Here is a 19,267-nt window from a genome sequence, read left to right on the forward strand (position 1 = left end):
AGCCAAAACACTTTGTATTAGGAGGATGTTTATAAATTTGAGTAATGCAATTATTGTTTTAACTTTTAAGAGGAATGTAGGCTTACAGTTGTTCAGAAATAACTTGAGCACAACCCAATGAGTAGACTAAAATACTGCCTGCTGCTTTCCCATTGATCCTTCCATTAGTCAGCTTTTCCCTGTTTTTCCTTATTTTTTCTGCTTAACACATGAGTTGCATGTGTAACTTTCCTTTCCCAAGTTTACTTTGTTTTGCAGATGTCTAAACATTTCCTTCTGGGGAAAATTTCCTGGGAAAACTTGGTTCTCCTTCTTTTTCTCTATTTTTTCTTTGCCAGTTGTGGATAGCAGAGCATGCGAAGGAAAAATATCTCACTACTATTCCTGTGCAGAGTTTGCTCTCAATGTGTTTTAGAGCAGTTCAGGATTTGTACATTTTGTGACACTGAACAGTGTAAGGCCTGAACTAACAGATGTAAGGATTTGACATGCTCTGGGAGACCGTGTGTGGTTTGATTCCAGTCATACTGAGCAGAGATGTCCGCAGAGTCTTTGGCTGTGCCTCTGTCCTGTGTCCTGGCCTGGGATGCTCTGGGGGGCTCCTCTCTGCACCTCCCCTCCCGGCCCGCCCCGTCCCCTGCATGGCCCAGCCCTGTCAGTGTGTGTACGGAATTGTCTCTGGCTCCAGTGTTTTGCTAATAATTCTTGCATGCTGTAATCTGCCACTTAATTTTTAATGTTGGGCACATTTAGACCTTGACTTTATAATCTCTTTGTCTCTTTCCCTCTCTCCCTCCTTCCCTCTCTCTTCTTTTTCTCCCTTTCCACTCTCACTAAAAACCCATCCCCGTAGGCCCGAGTGGAGCCCGCAGGGCGGCCCGCGGTGCCGGTGGCAGGTCCCGTGTCCCCACAGCCGAGGGCGGTGGCCCCGTTGGCGGCCTCGCAGCCGTCCCCGCCGCTGCCGCCCCCTCCGCCCCCGCCCCCGCCCCCCCCGCCGCCGCCGCCCCCGCCGCCCCCGCCCCTGCCCAGCCAGGCCGGCCCGTCCGCGGGCTCGCCCGCCACCATCTTCGTCAAGTACAGCACCATCACCCGCCTGCAGAACGCGGCCCAGCACGGCGGCCCTTTCTCCAAGGGCCCCGCCGCGCAGCAGGCCCCGCCGCCGCCCCCGCCCTCGGCGAAGCCGCAGATCCCGGTGCCCCCCAACGGGGTGATGCCGCCGCCCCCGCCGCCGCCGCCGCCGCCCACACCGGGCTCGGCCATGGCGCAGCTGAAGCCGGCGCCCTGTGCCCCCTCGGTGCCGCAGTTCACGCCACCGCCCCCGCCCCCCAAGATACATCAGGTTCAGCCCAGTATAAGCCAGGCCGCTGCCGCCTCCCCGCTGCCACCACCGCCCCCTCCCGTGCCTGCCCCGCCGCCACCTCAGGCGCCCCCAAAGCCCGTCATGGCAGCTCTGCCCCCTCAGCCTAGCGGGAAGCCAGCGTCCCCAGGAGTCACGCATGTCACCCCCTCTGTGACTGCACCCGTGCCCCTCGCAATAAAGAGGCAACCGAGTGTCACTTCTCCCCAGGTGCCTCCTCTGCCCCCGGCCCCTCCTGGCCCCACTCCCCCTGCAACGTTCCCAAAGCAGCAGAGTTTCTCAATAAAGCCTCCTCCATCCCCTCAGTCCCCAGTGCCATCAGTGGTGAAGCAGATAGTCAGCCAGTTCCCCCCTCCTCCCACGCCACCTGCCACTGAGCCCCAGCCTCTGAAACCCCTTCCACTGAGTGTGGCTCCACAGTCACCTCCAGCAGTGAAGGCAAAGCCCAAATGGCAGCCTGCTGCTGCTCCCTCGCCAGACTTCCCCCCTCCTCCACCAGAGAGCAGTTTAGTGTTTCCTCCTCCACCTCTTTCCCCAGCTTCCTCTGCAGGTTCTCCCCCACCTGACAGATCAGGGTCTCCAGTCAAAAAGGCCGGCAAGACATCAAGCCCTGGAGGGAAGAAGCCGCCTCCGACACCTCAGCGCAACTCCAGCATCAAGTCCACAGGCTCCGCTGAGTACCACGAGTCCAAGAGGCCTTCAGTGGACCGCCTTGTCAGCAAATTTGCACACTCACCAGAGCCAGGATCTCCTTCCAAGGAGTCTTCACCTCCTCCAGCCCCTCCAAAGCCAGGAAAGCTCAACCTTTCTGGTGTGAGCCTGCCCATTGTCGTTCCACAAGGTGGGATCCCAGCCAAGGCTTCTGTTCCGAGTGTGTCTGGAAAGGAACCTGTGGTTGAATTTCCTTCACCACCGTCCGATTCAGACTTCCCACCGCCACCACCTGAAATAGATCTTCCTCCCCCTCCGGTAGAAATTCCATCTGTGTTTTCAGGCAGCACCTCCCCAAAAGTTGCTGTTGTAAATCCCCAGCCACAGGCGTGGTCAAAACCATCTGTGAAAAAAGCCCCACCACCCACACGCCCCAAGCGGAACGACAGCACCCGACTGACACAGGCGGAGGTGGCAGAGCCCCCGGGGTCAGCCGGCCCACAAGTGCCCACGTCACCCAAGTCCAGCCTTAGCGTTCAGCCGGGATTCCTGGCAGACCTCAACCGGACGCTGCAGCGGAAATCCATCACCCGGCACGGCTCCCTCTCCTCGGCGCGGATGTCCAGAACGGAGCCCACCGCCACCATGGACGACATGGCCCTGCCTCCACCCCCGCCAGAGCTGCTGGCTGACCAGCAGAAGACCAGCAGCTTTGGGGGCAGTCACATATCTGGCTATGCAACGTTACGGCGGGGGCCACCCCCGGCACCACCCAAAAGGGATCAGAACACCAAGCTGTCACGGGACTGGTAGTCAGTCCCCAGGGCCAGTGCTCTCCATGACTTGTGGGCTGCTCTGTGATCGGCCAGCCCGTGATCCTGTGCATGTGGAGAGGATGTGGGCATGTGGATGATAGCCCCATTAAAAGAGGTGATCTCAAACTGCAGCTGTGGCTAAATGTAAAGACATTCCCCTTCCATGGCTAGGTTAAAAAAGTTGGGAGCTTAGGGGTATTGATACTTTATTGGGAAAAGTGGGTAGAGAGGTGTTGGCTTCATTCTTTCAGTTTCTTTTACCCTTCTTATGGATTGGACCAAACCCCCATTTTCTTACTTTTTCTGCATTTAGGGGAGGGGGAGGGAGATAATTTTTTTGTAGTGTCTGTCCACGTGAGACATGTTTGTGCATGTATTATAAGTGTAGGTATATAATATATTGTGATATATTTCGTCGCAATTATAGAGGATAACCAGAATGTTTTTGTAGAACCGTATTTATTGTTTCAGTCAGTATATTATCTGGAATCAGACTCTAACTGGTCAAATCTTACCATAAAGATGAAGATGTAGGGGGCACTTTAAAGAAAGGAAATAAAAAACCCAAACCCACAAACTTCTCAGCAGTTTGTGGTGGGTAAATTCTGCTAAGCTGAGGTGTTGGGCTGGTAACTGTACATTGTCCATTGATTGAAAAGTACAGATGCAACATACCAAAACATTCTGGTCATAATACTACTGAAAATGAGTATGTTCAGAGGAAAGAAATAGATTTTATATATAGTGGGCTGGAGTGAAATATATTTATATTATAAAGAGCCTCCCCCTCCTTTCAAATAGTTTAAAAATATTACACTGATACAAATTATTTCAAACTTTTTTGTCCATGCAGTTAAATAGGATAAATATATATTATTCCAAACCATTATGCATTCTAACTGATAGCAGGCTCAATCATTTGTTTCTATGGCTCAAGATGAATATGTTTGTGTTAACCCCTTCTGAAAGCTGCCAGGACTCCTGCAATCAAAAATCCTGCCAACCCGCAAGGCTGACCCACGCCGATCCGTGAGCTGTCCGTGTAACTCTTACTCTGAATGAACAGGTAGGTTTCTGTAGAAAGTGCTGTGTGCTCACACAGCATGCACAGCATCCAATCTCACCTGGTCAGTGCCTGGTAAGATGTAATGTCTTCACAAAAACAAGCATCTGAAAATGTGTAAAGAAAGTATTGTTTCTAATTAATTAGAAATTGTCAGGAAACTTTCCCCTCTGGAAAGAGAGAAGGGATCAGCAATTTTAGGACAAGCGAAGCAGGAACTCGGTCTCTTTGACCTGCCAGAGACTGTGAGCAGTGCATTAACCTGTTTATTACAAAGTTGCACTTCTAGCAGTCAAGGAAGAAGACTGGAAATAAAGCAACCTTAAAGAGGCAGTAACATTTGCTAGGAATTTCATCTAAGGGCCCATATGAGTAGAAAATAGGCTGTTGATTTGCTTGGTTTTTTTAGTCACCGATTTACAATCGGTCACCAGATCAAGTATTGAAAGTCCTTTTTCTTCAGTAGCTACTTCAGTAGCTTGATTGTACAGTCTTACCCACATATTCAGACCTTGTGATAAGGTAGTGCAAGTGGTCTTATGTATCACTGCACATTCCTTACAGGGTGGTGGGACACACCCTTTGTAAAACAACTAAAATACTGGGAGTGTAACTACCCCATCTTCAGCTGTTACAGCTTCCCTTGTCACCATGGGGATATTGTCAGTAGGCTCATAGGGCAAATAATTTTACTGTTTGCATACTTCTTCTCCAAAAGCAAACTTTAAATGCTTTCTTTTCCCCAAAGAATGAAACAAAGACAGCAGCTTGACCTGGCAGTATCTTCACCTGTGTAAAACCAATATAAACTGATCTCTCATTAGAGTAATTCAGGATGATAGATTTAAGAAATATTGTGAGAGTGTCCCCCATTCCTTTTTTTATAGTTTTGTTTTTAAAACCAAATAATGAAATAAATGTCTTTGTGAATATTTTATGAATAGGAAAAAAGTTTTGCTAATTTGAGGTGGAAAATTACACATCTATAACTATATAGTTTTAAATAGGTGCATCATGAAAAGAGAAAAAAATAGTGGTGCTGTCTCTGCTGACCTGTTTCATATGATTTTTTTAAAATCTGTTTCAGCACCTCTGGAAATTGTTTAATATTTCAGACTAGATTTTTTGAGCAATAAGAGTATATACCATTGTGTGCATTTTTAAAGCACTGCTATGGAAAGGCACTTTTTTGTATCTTTCAAATTGTTCACCAGTTTTGTTTCTACTATTTTTGTGCTTACAAAGTGTCCTTAAAAGCATTTGCATTGTTGATTTTAAGCATGCTCAGTGTAGCTGGTGACTAACTTCACAGGAGGGTTGTTAAGCTATACTGCAGTTCATGGGTGCTGTAATTTTCACTGTTGGTCCTCTGGCCGCTTTGTCCTGCACGCAGCTCCTGGGGCTCAGACACACCAGCGGGCTAAAGGTGCTTGTACAGCCGTAACTGCCCCGCCCTTGGCCATGACGGGTCAGTGGGCACATTCTCCTGCTCCTGGCAAGGTGCCCCTGGGCTGCTGCAGCATGTGCTCCCAGGTGAGAGCAGTCAGGGAATTCTGCTTGCCCCACCTGCTTTTCTTTTCCCCAAGACAGCCTCACTGGTGTGTGTCAGTTCCAGCCCTTTTACTTCAGTTCATTCAGTGCGGGTACCTCTGGGCTTCGGACTCAGCACATCAGTGTTTGGAGTGCCATTTCATCAGAGGCATTTGAGCTTTGTTCTTGTTTTCCTGTGCCCACATTCATTTCCCCAGTATCCCTCCCTAGGCAATTAATCCATGCTTAACTACTGCAGCTGCCCACAGCTTGCTGGGAGACAGCTGTGTAACTAAGTCTGCAGCAAAAAGAATTAATGTCAGCAAAGGTGGGACCCTGTATTCCTTCTAGTTACAGTTTCCTTCCTAAGGCAGTAGTGATCCAGTGAGTGGCTGCTCTTTGCTTTCTCTCAACTGAGCATGGAAATGTGGCTACAGTGTGGTTCAGACAACCTGGTTGTCTTTTCAGCTTATGAGATATCCCCTCCCCCCCCACCCCATTGTAACTTGCTTTTCTGGTATATTTACTGGTTTTGTGATAGGAAATATTTACACCTTATCTTCAAGTAAGATATTTTCACCCATGTGCAGTCATCTCATAATTGCACCATATTTATTAAATCAGAAAATTAAGGGGCTGGATTTCAGACACCCAGGAAGAGGCTTCCTGCTACAAACATGGGCAGTAACACTTTTGGCACTGTTAAAATAGGCATGTGAAGGCTGAGTGCTCATGCTCCGGACACAAAAGTGCTTTGATCCCAGAATACATGGAGTGTACAGCTGGAGTTGTGTTACATGAGGCAGTGCCCAGCCTGGGAACTTGTTAAGGTGGGTGTCAGGGAAGCTGCTGCTGCTGCAAGGGCAGCCAAGAGGGCTCAGCTGTGTTTGTTAATCTTTCCCACATTTCGTCTTCATTTCCCTTCTGCTATGCAGTGTAGCATCCACCTCTGAGTAGCAGAGCCCTGTTCAGGCAGATGTCTGTGCCTGCAGCCCAGGTGTAGAAAGCAGGGAGCTATTCTCTGACACATCACAATTAAGGTGTTGGGGAGCTGCTCTGAAAGGGAAAACTAGGCTCTTGTAGTGGCACTAAGCATAAGTGAGAAATTATTTTTATAACCAAAAAAACCACAGGTTCTAAACAAATCATAGGTAACATGTTTCAGTTGGCTGTGCTAGGGGTCCTGTTTAGTCGTTTAACACCTGTAGCTGGGAGAGGAAGTTAGACACAAGTGTCTAAATAATTCTCTTATTTTCTGTGGAAGAGGAAGTTTCCTGCTTCACCCTGCACAGTGGTTTCCTCCTGCGGCAAACCACCACTAACTGCTCTGACTTGGTGATGACCTCAAAGCCAAAGAGCTCCTCTCCTGAGCTTTCTCTGCAGTTGTCTGCAGGGCAACAGTGAGTGACACATCAGGGAAACAGAAGTGCAGGTACCTGGATTGTTTGGTTTCAGGTCTGAGGGGTGAGAAAGCAGTTTTTTCAACAAGTGCATTTTAAGATTTACTGTTCTAGGCTTGAACATTTAAAAGGTTTTTAATTCCTTCTTTCTGTGCTCTTAGGCAACCAGATCAATCATATCAGCTCAGATATAAAGTGTGGCCAGTCTTCCTCTCAGTTCAATTTTTTTTCCCACAGTTTAAGGAACCAAAAGTGCCATTTCAACAGCAGAAGGGCAAAAAGAGAATTTTTCTGCTTTTTACAGAAAACAGCATAGAACCAAATTGTTTTGCTACAGTGGTACCATCGCAGGTAAATTTGTTTCTAATAATCATATTTTGAATAAGTGGGTCCTAATATGAGTATTACCTCAACTAGTGTCATGTTAAAATCAGTCTCACTCCAGAAAAGCAGTATGAATTCCTGGCAGAAGGTAGTGAGGATGCAGCCAGAACATGTGAGTTTGGTTGGTTGCTGGGTTGTTGTTTTTTTGTTTTTTTTTTTTCCTTTTAGCATTGTTAAGGTGTAGATTACATAGTCACACAGTGCTCCTCAGCTGCAGGTGAGTCTTACTACTTTGGGGCCAATTGGTGGCACCTGGTGTTGAACTCTGCATTCATTCCCTTGCACCATTGGGGCAGACTCCAAACCAGAGAGGATTTAACACTACAAGGGATAGTTTCTCCTGGATGATTTTTGCCACATGGTCGTGGGGTTTTAAGCTTTATTTTGGAATTCTGAGTTTGTCCAAGTTGAGTAATTTTCCTTTCTGAATTTTCTTTCCTTCAATTAAAAAATGCCCATGAAGACTGACCAAACCTAGGTTTTGTTGAGTGCTGCTGCAGGGGGCAGCACTCACTAATACTGTGACACAGGCTTGGTCTAGTTTTGAGAAGACACTAAACTGCAAACGAGATGACAAACACATGCTTTTCCTGCACCATATAAATTACTTTACTTGCTACTAACCAACCACGGGGATAATAGTGACTTGGGTAGTGATCATTTGGTGATCAAGTATTGGAATGGTCTGCCTGGGGAGGTGGTGGAGTCACCATCCCTGGATGTGTTTAAAAAAAGACTGAATGTGGCACATGGTGCCATGGTGTAGTTAGGGCGAGGGCTGGGTTAGATGATCTTGGAGGTCTCTTTCATCCTAGTGGTTCTCTGAGGCACTCAGTGGGGCATGGACTCAGTGAGCTCTGCTCAGCAGATGGATCTTGGGTAAAGGGGACTTAGAGAAGGTATAAGACCAGGAGGAACAGGAACTAGTGCTGTAGAAAGGAGTGAAAAGGACCTTCAGTAACAGATTGTGGACACTACCCCCACCCCCAATTTAAATGCTTGAAGGCAACTTATCTTTTAGAAGATTTGTCTCTTAGGAGATTTGTCTTTTAGATTTTGGAATTCAACCATTTGCTACAGTGGAAAATAATTTCCTTCCAGCTTTCCCCAGATGCCAAAGATGCATTCTGAGCTAAATCCCAGGTATGCAGATCTGTGTACACCAGTCTCTTGTTGCCAGGGGTCTCACACTGCTGATCTCTAGCACATGTCTGGTGAGAGAACAGGGTGCCACTCTTAGAGGTCGTGTGTCCCTTGCCTTTAACCAACACTGGGAGCTGGATACACACTTGAAAAGGACAGTTTAGCAAACAAAGCCGTGCCCGTGGCACCCTGCTGGCTGATTTGGTGCAGCACAATAGCGCTTGTAGTTTTAAAAGAAAAACGGAATGTTTTGTCACAAGTTGTAATTGGAAATCTTAGGCCTCCTAGTGGACTGCAGTGGACCAGAAATGAACTAGAGTAGCAGTTTGGTTTATGGCTTACACTAATTGTTACCAGTCACTGGGAATATTCTGTATAATACTGGAGATGCAGGTGAAGAAGTGTCATTGCAATGATGATTTGTCTGTGCAGCAAACTTGTGCTGAGTGCTGTAAATACATTCATGTTTACTGCTTTAAAAAGAAAAATTGCACATTTTATCTTTCAATGGGATTGCCTCCCCTCTTCTTCCCTTTCCAAAAAGAAAAAAAAAAAAAATCAAAGCTCTTTTAGACTGATAGCTTCAGGTTGGGGGGAGCTTTGCCATATTATAAATATATATAAATATATGTATAAATATACTTTTATAAGCATGAGAGAGGACAAAAGAAATACTACATTATAGAGTACCCAATATAGATCATTATACAATGGAATATGCACAATTCAATAAAGATGTAGTTAAATTTAATACTCTGTTTTAATCCTCTGTCTTGCAATTTTTGTTTTTCATGAGCTCAGAACCCACACTGTGTTTTCAGGTCATCAGTGGTTCCTCTTGGTAGGGGTCAGGTAGCTGATGGCCTACAGCTGTATATACCATTCTGTGCTCACTGCTATTCCTCTGCACAGTTATTTCTGCTGGTCAGAGCTGCCTGTACCAGCCCCTGCTGCACACCCGTTACAGGTCTAGAGAGGACCTCGTGTGAAGGCTCACCCTCTCCCTCTGCTCCTTGCTCGGGCCTGCAGAGTCTGTCCAGCTCTGCTCACACACAACAGCTGCAGGCTGGTAAGTGCTGCTGTGGCCCGGCTCTGGGGGCTGTGGGGAACACAGCTGGGAAACGCTCTCAGCCTCATGCTGTTACAGTAGCAAGTGCAGGAAAAGGGGAGTCGCATAGAGGCCGAGGAGCTGCTGAAGGCAGCAGGCTCGATGCCAGGGTCTGTATATTTGCTGTGGGAAGTGCTGTGCTCAGAGATCCTCAGGGACAGGGCTCCTGCATGCACAAGGCCACGATCCCTGCCCCGGTGTGTTGAAGTCTATTGCCAAAGACAAGAAATGTCACGCGGCTGTGGCACGGTCACAGAACACGAGGTGTGCTTTGTTCTTTTTATTTAGGGCTCATAACAAGAGGGTTTAGTACACAGCAACAGTTAATTCCAAGTACAATTAAAAAAATTTAAAAATTGGGTTTTGCACTCACTGGAAGGTGGTTCAAATGGCACACACACTAAAACGTTACTGGCGGCATACAGCTCCCCAGAGTCCTGCGGGCTTGGTCATTTACAGTGGGCTCTGCATCCATCCACTGCATCAGCAGTGGCAAAAGCAAAAGCACAGCGTGCTGCTCCAACTGCAAACCAAAGTGGAGGGGTATCTGCTTTCACAAAAAAAGTGCATGGACGAAATCCATGTTAGACACTGACATCTCCAGAGAATTCATAGAAACTACTTGTCCATGCAAGTTGCAAAAGACACTTTTTCAAATGTGAAAAGAAGCACTTGTTCTTTACAAAAAAAATCTCGGACGTGTCAGCACTTACCAAGGCGCTGTAATGGAAATAAATTTGTACATAGCTCTTCCTATTAGTCAATAGTAGTAGGATTCTTCAGAGGTGTAAAGAGAAACTGGAACAAATGTACTGCACCCATTTCAGCAGGGTCCCCATGTCAGTAGGTTTACCTCTGGACAGCAGGCCACTGCTGCCATCACTGTCTTGTAATATGTCTTGTAATAAGCACATGTGCTAATAAAATTAGTATATTTAGAGTACCAAAAAAACCCCCAAACTTCTGCCTGCATGGGCTAGAGCTTACACAAAACACAGGGGTGGGATTTTTTTTTAATGAAAGCAGCAGAACACCATGATCTGTGAATTATTCTTTCTAACAGCAGTTGTCAAACCTTGGCTGCATAAAGCTTTCAGCACGTCCCCATGGACATGAGGTGGGAGTCCCACTATCTTTGAAGTTTTAACATCAGAAATAGGTAAATAGGGCTGTTACTGACTTCAGCTACTGCAGGGGAAAATCCCCAAAACAAACCACACATTGTTCTCTTCTTGTACTGTTCTGACCTCTGTGTATAACCATTTTATCCACAAAAATGCAGCTGGGGAAGGTGAATACAACTGTAAGCAGAGTAAATTCTTGTAACTGGCACCCCAGAAGTGGTAGCCCATGATCCTGTTGGTGCTCAGTTTCCACCACCACCATCCCTAGAGGTCAGTGGTGTAAGTCTTTGCCTTAGTGAATGCAGCAGTGCTGTACGTTCTCCACTGGCACAGTTGCCAACAGAGGCACTGAACTCTCCACATGGGGTTTGTAATGCTGCCTGAAATGCTGCAGTGCCTCTCCAGTGACACTCAGTACTCTGAATGCAACTACTGCTCCTAGTAAAGGCACAGCACCATGGTCTTTCCAACAGCATCCTCTAAGCAGCTTCCAAAAAGGGCCTGCAGAGAATACAGATGTCACCTCTTTTACAAAATATCCTATTGCATCTCTGGGAGGAGAAGCTCTGTAAATGCTCCCAGTTTACTAAACCACATAAAGTTCTATCCTTTCCAGAAAGGAAAATGCAGAAGTTTTGCTCTATGCCTGGAGCCCACAGATATAACTGATAAAAAAGCAAGCTCATTCCAGCAGAGAGGCACATCCACAGCATCTGCTATGAAGTGGTGGAAGTTGCTAGGAAGAGCACAGCATTAAGTCACTATCAAGCACAGGTGCAAGACACCAAAGAAGCGCAACAGTATCAGTGCACAGTCCTCTTCCACCTCTAGTCAAAAATGCGCACATCCACAGCAGGCAGCCAGCCCACACACCCTCTGCTGGAAAAGGCTCCTCAGTACTGCTGCTTCCTTGCTTTCTTTTCATGATCAATACAAATACCCCAGGTAAAAGTGGCACTTTTTAGAAACTGCATTACTGCCACTGTCAACTTTGGCTATCACCAAGAACCCTCAGCAGCAAGAAAAGAAAATGCCCAGCAGCTGTGAAAGGAGAACAAACTGCTCTAGCAAGAACTAGCTGGGTCTAAGCCTTTCTGGCACCCACGGGTAAGCCACACACCACGGGACCTGTGCTTCACACCAGCAGACATCTCCAGACACTTTTATGACATCCAACTCAACTACCTGCAAGGACAAGCTGAATTCCAGAACATGGTCAGCCTCCTGGTAACACACACCAAGCTCTGTCATCTACCCCAAGGCCACGCCACACCTCTTGTCCTCCAGTAAGAGCAGTGGCTCTTCAGTGTCTCAGTGTGTGTGTCTGTGTCTAACCAGTCAGACCAGCAAGTGATCCACAGCATTGCTTCAGCTCTCTGGTGCCTACTCCAGCCAGGGCACATGGACACACCCTCAGGACACTCAGGCATAGAATTTGCTAATTGCCTCTCGTGCCCCTCTCCGCCCTCCTCTGCAACAGCTGGGGGGAAGAGGAAAAGGAGGGGAAAGAATGGGTAAGACACATGCAACCTCAGCCCTGGCTCTTCGCTGGAGTGAAGGCACCAGAATGAACCTGCTTCAGCACTAGGTGTGGACAGACTCGGTCAGACCGCCTCTCATGCAGGCACGTGACGGAGAGGCAGCTGTAGTTAACAGCTTTGTCCCTGGTGCCAAGAGGAAGGAAGAAATCTTTGATACGCAGCAAACCAAGACAAAATACACCGCTAGAGGATGCTGAACAATTTCTGTGCACAATGAAAACAGCTGGCTGGGCTAAGGCAGTTCTCACAAAGGGAGAAACATATACATTTTGGCCATTCAGCACTCTTTGGGCTATGCTGGAGTGTCTCCTTCCCCCACCTCTCATGCATACACACTCCTGCTTAAACAGCCTGTGATGCAGAACACCATGAGCTGTGGCAGCAAAACTCAGCAGTGAAGAGACCTTGTGCACCTTATTTAACATACTGATGTGTTTCTCCTCCACCCCCCATTTGCCACCCCCTTTTAAAGTAAACTTGTAAATTAAAAAGGGGTGGGGAAGAGAAGGTTTTGGACAAGGAGAAGTACAAGGGACAAAACTGGAAACACAACCCTCACTGACTTTACTAGCATGCAATCTATGTAACATTAATATACAAAGCCTGTTTACCTTGGCTTGGTCTATGACCTTTACATCACATCATCCCCAAACAAGCAACAGAATTAAAATCTGTACAAAATAAAAATATGCGTAAAACTCAACAGATTTCTTTACATTAGTACTGCATAATAAAGCATAAAACCAGCAGGAGGTGACCCAGAAATTCCATCCACAGCAGTTCTTGCAGGATAAACAATTCCATGTACTATCAGCAGGGAGCAAACTAACCCCTGGCCCATCAGACCAAAGCCAGTTCTTGAGGAGCTGTCACACATTCCACTTCCAGGGTTTTGCAGCCTCATCTTCTGTGCTGGGCTCTGGCAAGCGTTCATCTCACACTGCTCTGCTCTCACAACACAAAACTTGCAAGATGAAAACCCAGCAGATTGAAGATTGAGTATCACACACAGTGGGAGTACACACTACCCCACCCACCTGCTGGAAGTGTTCAAGCACAAGCTCTTGCTCAGACTGGGTTGACACGTTTCACTAAAGTGTGACCTGCCAGTTGCAGCTTGGGTGCACAGGCAGAGGTTCAGCTCTCACTTAGGAACTCATTAGGCTGCCCTAACGCTGCATTTGAGCACTGTGGGCTCAGTTTTTGTCACAAACATATCCAAGGCAAGAAAAGCCAGGAAAGCTCTGATATTCCTGGAAAACACAGCCCGCTTGTGAGCACCAAAGGCTTGTCAATGCTGCTGATCAATCAACTTTCTTACAAGCACCACCTCCCTGTGCCAAAAGCTTAGACCTGCCCGATGACACTAGAAACAGCTATTCCAGTGACTGCACAACCAGTGGTTCTGGACTTGTTTCCACAGAAATGATGGGGTGAGGGAACTGAACATGGCTGCTTCTCTTAGTCTTGCTGCATGAAAACTTTTCAGAGGGTAAAAGGCTTAAAGGGTACCTGTTCTGGCACTCGTCCCAAACAATGCTGTCAGCTTCCAGAAAAAAGACAACATGTGGATTAGCAAGGGAGAAAGTGACTTCTATCTGCACAAGAGTTTCTTCAAAATTGTCCTTCCTGCCGACTTTAACCAAACCAGTTTCTTGTGCACTATCACAGGAGTTCCACAAGCTCACAGCAGGTGATCACATTCCTCCATGGCCTACAAACACACCTATTTGTTTCTTCCTTCTTCCCCTCTGAGCAGCTATGGCACCTTCCTGCCCGGCTGGCACTAAGCCTGCACCTCCATGCTGGGACTGCAAGGGGCAGGTTCAGTTACCTGTACTGGTGCCGGTGCCATCACACAGCCAGCCCTGCTCTCCTGTGCACCGCTCTGTTCCTAACACTGGCCTCTCCAGCTGCAGCATTACCTCACCTTGGACAAGCTACTCTTGGGACCAGCCAGAACTTGGCCAGGTGACAGCCTGAACTTTCCCAGGAAGATGCCCTTGCCCAGGAGGCTCTCACAGTACAGGATCAGCTCAATTCACAGGCTAACAGGACTTAACAGGAAATTTAATTAGTTAATGCATGATATTTACCCAAAGGTAACATTTAGATATTCCTAAGGGCAGACAAGTACAACCATCGCTTGCAGTGATCTGCTGTGTACAATCACTGAGCAGAATTTTTAACTGAGACTAGATTAGAAAGCCAAGTATCATCACAAGGGGCTACAGAGCCTTCACTTGGTATTACTCAACCCCAAGCCACCAGTACAGCTCAAAATATCTATTATAATAAACAGTGGAGAGGGCTAGGGGAAGAGCTAGGACTACTACTAGTTACTGCTTGGATTTCCATGGGAAACCAGTACACACAACAGCCCTTTTTGCTTCCGCTGAAGAGATTTTGGCAGCAGACATGAAGACGACAATTGCCGTTTGTCCGGCCTCTGCACAGGGCTCTCACAGTACATATGCAAATCTAGTCATCAAGTACAAAATAGCCAATTTACAATACCTGATTGGATTTTTAAGATTATATTGTGCATAAAACTAAAGTTGGGGGCAAGTTTCTCTAGTGCAAGCAGGCATGAGTAGATTTGAACCTTAGATCACACCTCCTAGAGTTAATCCTCAGACCCCCGGGAGGACCTGTAAACTTTGTTTCGCCTTCACCATCAACGGCATCTGTGAGTTCTGTTTGAACCGGCAGCAACCGTGGCAAGGAGCTCGCTGTGGAGAGGAGCACAGTTACATCAGTGCAGAACACAAAACAAATATGTGGCATTCAGAAGATGAGAAATGGGAGTGGGGGTCCTCTGGGCTGCAGCCATCTGAATTGTCTAAACTCAAAGGTGAGTGAATGAAAGGCGGCTCTGTGTGCCCTGTGTCAGTCTACGTGTGCAGAATCCAGCTATCTGGAAGTCAGTTACAGGAACGTCTCTGTGTAGAAATCCCAGTGTTTGCTAGCATGTGACTGTTCTTCCAGCTGCACTGGAGTGTGGTGTAGGAACAGGAGGCATGCCCACTGGCCAGTAACCTTCACCACAAGCATTCAGGACATTCCCAGTGCCAGGCACTGCTTCCAATGGTAGTACTGTGAGGGCACACAGGATTCCTAAGACAGATCCCAAGGCCTGTCAGAATTCGAGTGAAGTATGAGCTACTCAACAAGTTTGTTACATCTGAATGGGTCAGCTTAATTCAAAGTCAGATAGCTCAGGATAGCCTCTGCTGGCAGCTGAAGAGCCATTTGTTCAAACAATTCAAATCACTATTGTCTTATCATGAGGGAGGAAAGAAAAAAAAAACCAAACCAAACCCAAAAGAGTGGTTGTTACAATTATCCTTCATTCAGTTATACTGGATGGGGCCCCAGAGGCTGGTGGAGATCTGGGAAGCCCTGACAGCTCCTGCAGCAGGAGATGCAGTGTTCTGTCCTCTGGTCTTCACTCTGAGTAATGCATGATGGACTCCACATAGTTCCCTGGAAACAGCCCTGTCACTCCATTCATGACCCCCTCATACCAGCCATCGTCATTTTTCTTGATGACGTAAATGATGGCACCTTCCTGAAATGAGAGCTCATCTTCCTTGTCCTTGGTGTAGTCATAGATTGCCACCACTAGGAAAGAACAGAACGTGACTGTTAGGAGAGGTAGGGGAGGAGGAAGAAAATGCAATCACCCTCCCTCATCCAGGCACTGCCTCACCTGTGAGTGTGCAGAGTGACCTGCTGAGAGAAACAGTTTCTTCTACCCCCTTTGTACAAGCTCATGCTTGGATGCACATGAGCCAGGACTCCTTTAACTCTTCTGTTCTTACTATTTCCAGACCCACCAGAGGAAGTGTCCAACTGTATGATAAACTTTCGGTGTGGAATGATACAACAAGGTGGTTGTGAATCCCCGTGGCTATGAACACTCAGAACTATTCCTACATGTGCTAAACCAGATCTCAGCTAAGAGTAGGAAAACATGGAAGAGGGAGTGTAGCAAGAGCTCTCTTCAGACCACAGTACAAATGAGCCAAGGCTGATGCTCCAGACTTCTATCTACCTTAGCTACTTCCACATTTAAATCTCTAAAAGGTGCATGTGCATCTCAATATCCAGCAGCAGCCACTCCCAGGGCACACAGCACCAAGGTGGGCAAATCCCTGTTAGGAGCCATGAAGAAGGAAGGTGGAAATGTACACATACTGTATCAAGACATTTTTCTTACAGCTGTAGAATATTTTACTGATGGCACAAAAATAGTTAGGAAAGGCAAAGAAGTTGGACAAAGCACTTGGAAATATTAAACAGAACAGTCCTGAAATGCCAGAAAACAGACATCAAATTGATACATGTTTCCAATCTCAGTGGTATTATCATGTGTTTCATAGAGAAAGTTAGTTATGCCAGACTCTTGAGTACTTTAACAAATAGCATCAATCACTGCTTTGAGAATTTGGCAATGAAACATGCAGTGCTGCCACTATGGGAAAAAAAAAAAAAAAAAAAAAAGTATGTTGGACAGAGATCCTAAAATCTTGTACTGGGGATAGATGGAAAGATACTCTAAACTAAAGCAAGGATTAAAAATTAACAGCATGTGTTCATAAATCCACTGTCCAAGAGTCCTAGTAAACTCATCATTCTTCTCAAAAGAAAAGAGGTCATTTCATTTTGAGGGAGCAAAGGAATCAACGCAAATCAACACTAGAGAAACCTGGATCCAGAAGACATTATAAAATATACAGATCAATCCCAGTGGAAAATCAGAGTATGTAGAGAATTTTTTTATCATGTGACTAGTGCCTATTTTAAAAGCACACATTGTTAGCTCTACAATTGTGCCAGCACTTGTTAAGTAACTTGTTCTGTACAATTTTAGACATATAATTCTAAGCAAACAAAACAACAGAGTAATAAGTACATTTTTATCTTGAAAAAAAAAGTGTATGAGCACATGATACATTCAGTTTAAGTCCTTTAAAATTCCTTTCCAAGGGTTTTGAAATTTCTTCCTAGAGTACTGTGTTATTTTTCTTCATTCTCTTGATGACAATAATAATCATCATTATCCAAGGCTCATGGTAACTTCCAATTCCTTTCTTTCTAACTTTTGAGTGTACTCTAGTTCCATTTGGATACTGAATGGATTCATTATTTCATGATCACAAGAAGGAAACTCTTCCTGAAGTTTGTGAAGAAAATTTGCTTCTTGTTAAGCCTCATAAAATTTACCTGAAGTCTGATTTTGTTTTAACATCACCATCCTCCTCCAGGATGTTATCTGTGTACTGGCAACAGTCCTCTCTCTAAAAGGCTCTTTAATCCTTCTGTCTGTAGTCCCACCAATTCAAGCTGTGCTTGTCACATGCCCCGAGTTATGAGGAGTCCAGGCCAGGATCGCAAGAAAGGCTCCAGATGAGACAGGAAGCAGCAATACTGACTCAGAGGTGGCATCCTTCCCTCTCAGCCTGAGCCAGGGCCTCTTTTCTTTTCTGTCTGAATATGTTTCAATGCAGTTATGAAAAACAGAATTACTCATTTAGGTTGATTTTCTTCCAATCAGTGATCTTTGGTTCTCCAGCAATTACACAGAGTTTGGCTGAACTCTGTTATATCCAACTGACCACAAATGTAGGCTAGGCTGATTATCCAACTGCAATCTGTGAACACACACTTTCTCTAAATGGTGTTAAGTGCAATTTTTCCTTCTGGATACCCATTTTCATTCATCTGATTTGCAGAGCCAGGTCATTTTCTTCTCTTTTCCTGCCACACGTCCAGACACAGAGCTCAATGGAAAAGTGCACTGCACATCCCTGTTCACTGCAGACTGGCTATTGCAGACACATGGCAGTGTCCTCATGGTCAGCATGCCCAGTAACTACATCCTACTTAACAATTTCTCAATCTGTTCCAAATGCATCTGCTATTCACTTCCATCCTCAGCTGCAGGCTAGAGCATTTTTTGATGTTAAAGGTTCCTCCCACGCTGCTTGACCCTCTACAGAAACAGGGTCATAGTGAATCCCATTCCAATACAGCAACCCTCTGTGTTTGACACCTCCTTGGTGGGCGAGCATCTGTTACAGAGGTCATCTACCCTAACCCTATAAAAGTGCTCTCATATGAACTTAAATAGGAGAATGGTCAGATCAAAAATACAAGTACAAATCCTGAGAGTTGGGAATTCTACTTATTGGGGGTAAATGTGTTGGAAGAGCTACTTACTTTCATCTGTTTAGTCCACTTTGAATCGTGGCACAGAATACTATTTATAGGAACTTAAGGAGTTGCCACAAGATAAATTATTTTGCTGAATAAAGCCTTATAAATCCCAGCAGTATAAGTATACAAATTCTTTGAGTATTAAAGTTCTCTTTTAGTATAAGGTTTCTCATTAATTTTAAAGCTTCAAAGCTTGCTACAAAAAACTCACAGCCAAGCACTTCTCTCCCAACTCCAGCAAACCAGTCAAATCTCAAACATGGGCTGAGTAGAGCTCTTCATGTAACTACAACAGAACCCACATCTATGTTAATATCTTGGGTTTTTTTCTGGTATCCCCAAACTACTATTTAATAATTCTTCATACACTGAAATCAATTGTATTTTCTATTACTTTTAAGAGTGTTTCTAAAAACAGACAACCTCTTAGATGTTTTGGTCATCTAGTTTTAAAAACACAGATCAAAATTATTTTTTTGCATGGGTCTCTACATCAATAGAGACAATGTTTGTCTTCTTATACATTTGTTCTCCACAGGAAACATTTTCTGACTAAAAGCATGACTTTCTCCATCTTATCTTTAAAGACTCCCTTTACAGTTTTGCCCTCTCAGATGGGATGGAACAGATGGGTGCATATATGCACCTATATAAACTACTTTAGTTCCCAAGCTCATGAAGTTCCACAGGAAAGCAGAACAGAACTATCATTCAAAAATCATTATTTCCTCAAACAGAATGCTGTTTCTGAAGGCACCTGCACAAACCCCCCGCTTTGCATTAGTCTGAGACACTACAAGCACACATCAGGGCCTCTTCATTCTCTTTTGCTGCTGACTGAAGTGCCGTAACACCAAATACTGGTATGAAGGAGTCTAGGCAGACTCCACGTCCAAAAGCAGGATGGCAGGAGCACATACAGAAAGTTG

The 19,267-nt window shown here is 45.8% G+C and overlaps 2 protein-coding genes across 6 annotated transcripts in view; one reads left to right on the forward strand and one right to left on the reverse strand.

The window, feature by feature from the left end:
• RAPH1 (Ras association (RalGDS/AF-6) and pleckstrin homology domains 1) overlaps positions 1–9,094 on the forward strand; it is an 88,392-nt gene extending 79,298 nt beyond the window's left edge. For both annotated transcript variants that reach the window (XM_083864790.1, XM_083864791.1), the window contains one exon: positions 854–9,094. In XM_083864790.1, coding sequence (XP_083720916.1) covers positions 854–2,821 — 1,968 coding nt within the window. In that variant the 3' untranslated portion in view covers positions 2,822–9,094. The remainder of the gene's footprint in view (positions 1–853) is intronic.
• Positions 9,095–9,723: 629 nt separating this feature from the next.
• ABI2 (abl interactor 2) overlaps positions 9,724–19,267 on the reverse strand; it is a 66,267-nt gene continuing 56,723 nt past the window's right edge. For all 4 annotated transcript variants that reach the window (XM_083864983.1, XM_083864982.1, XM_083864981.1 and 1 more), the window contains one exon: positions 9,724–15,740. In XM_083864983.1, coding sequence (XP_083721109.1) covers positions 15,565–15,740 — 176 coding nt within the window. In that variant the 3' untranslated portion in view covers positions 9,724–15,564. The remainder of the gene's footprint in view (positions 15,741–19,267) is intronic.

The sequence above is a fragment of the Zosterops lateralis genome (genome assembly GCF_965231275.1).
Source record: "Zosterops lateralis genome assembly, chromosome: 7".
Lineage (NCBI taxonomy): Eukaryota > Metazoa > Chordata > Aves > Passeriformes > Zosteropidae > Zosterops > Zosterops lateralis.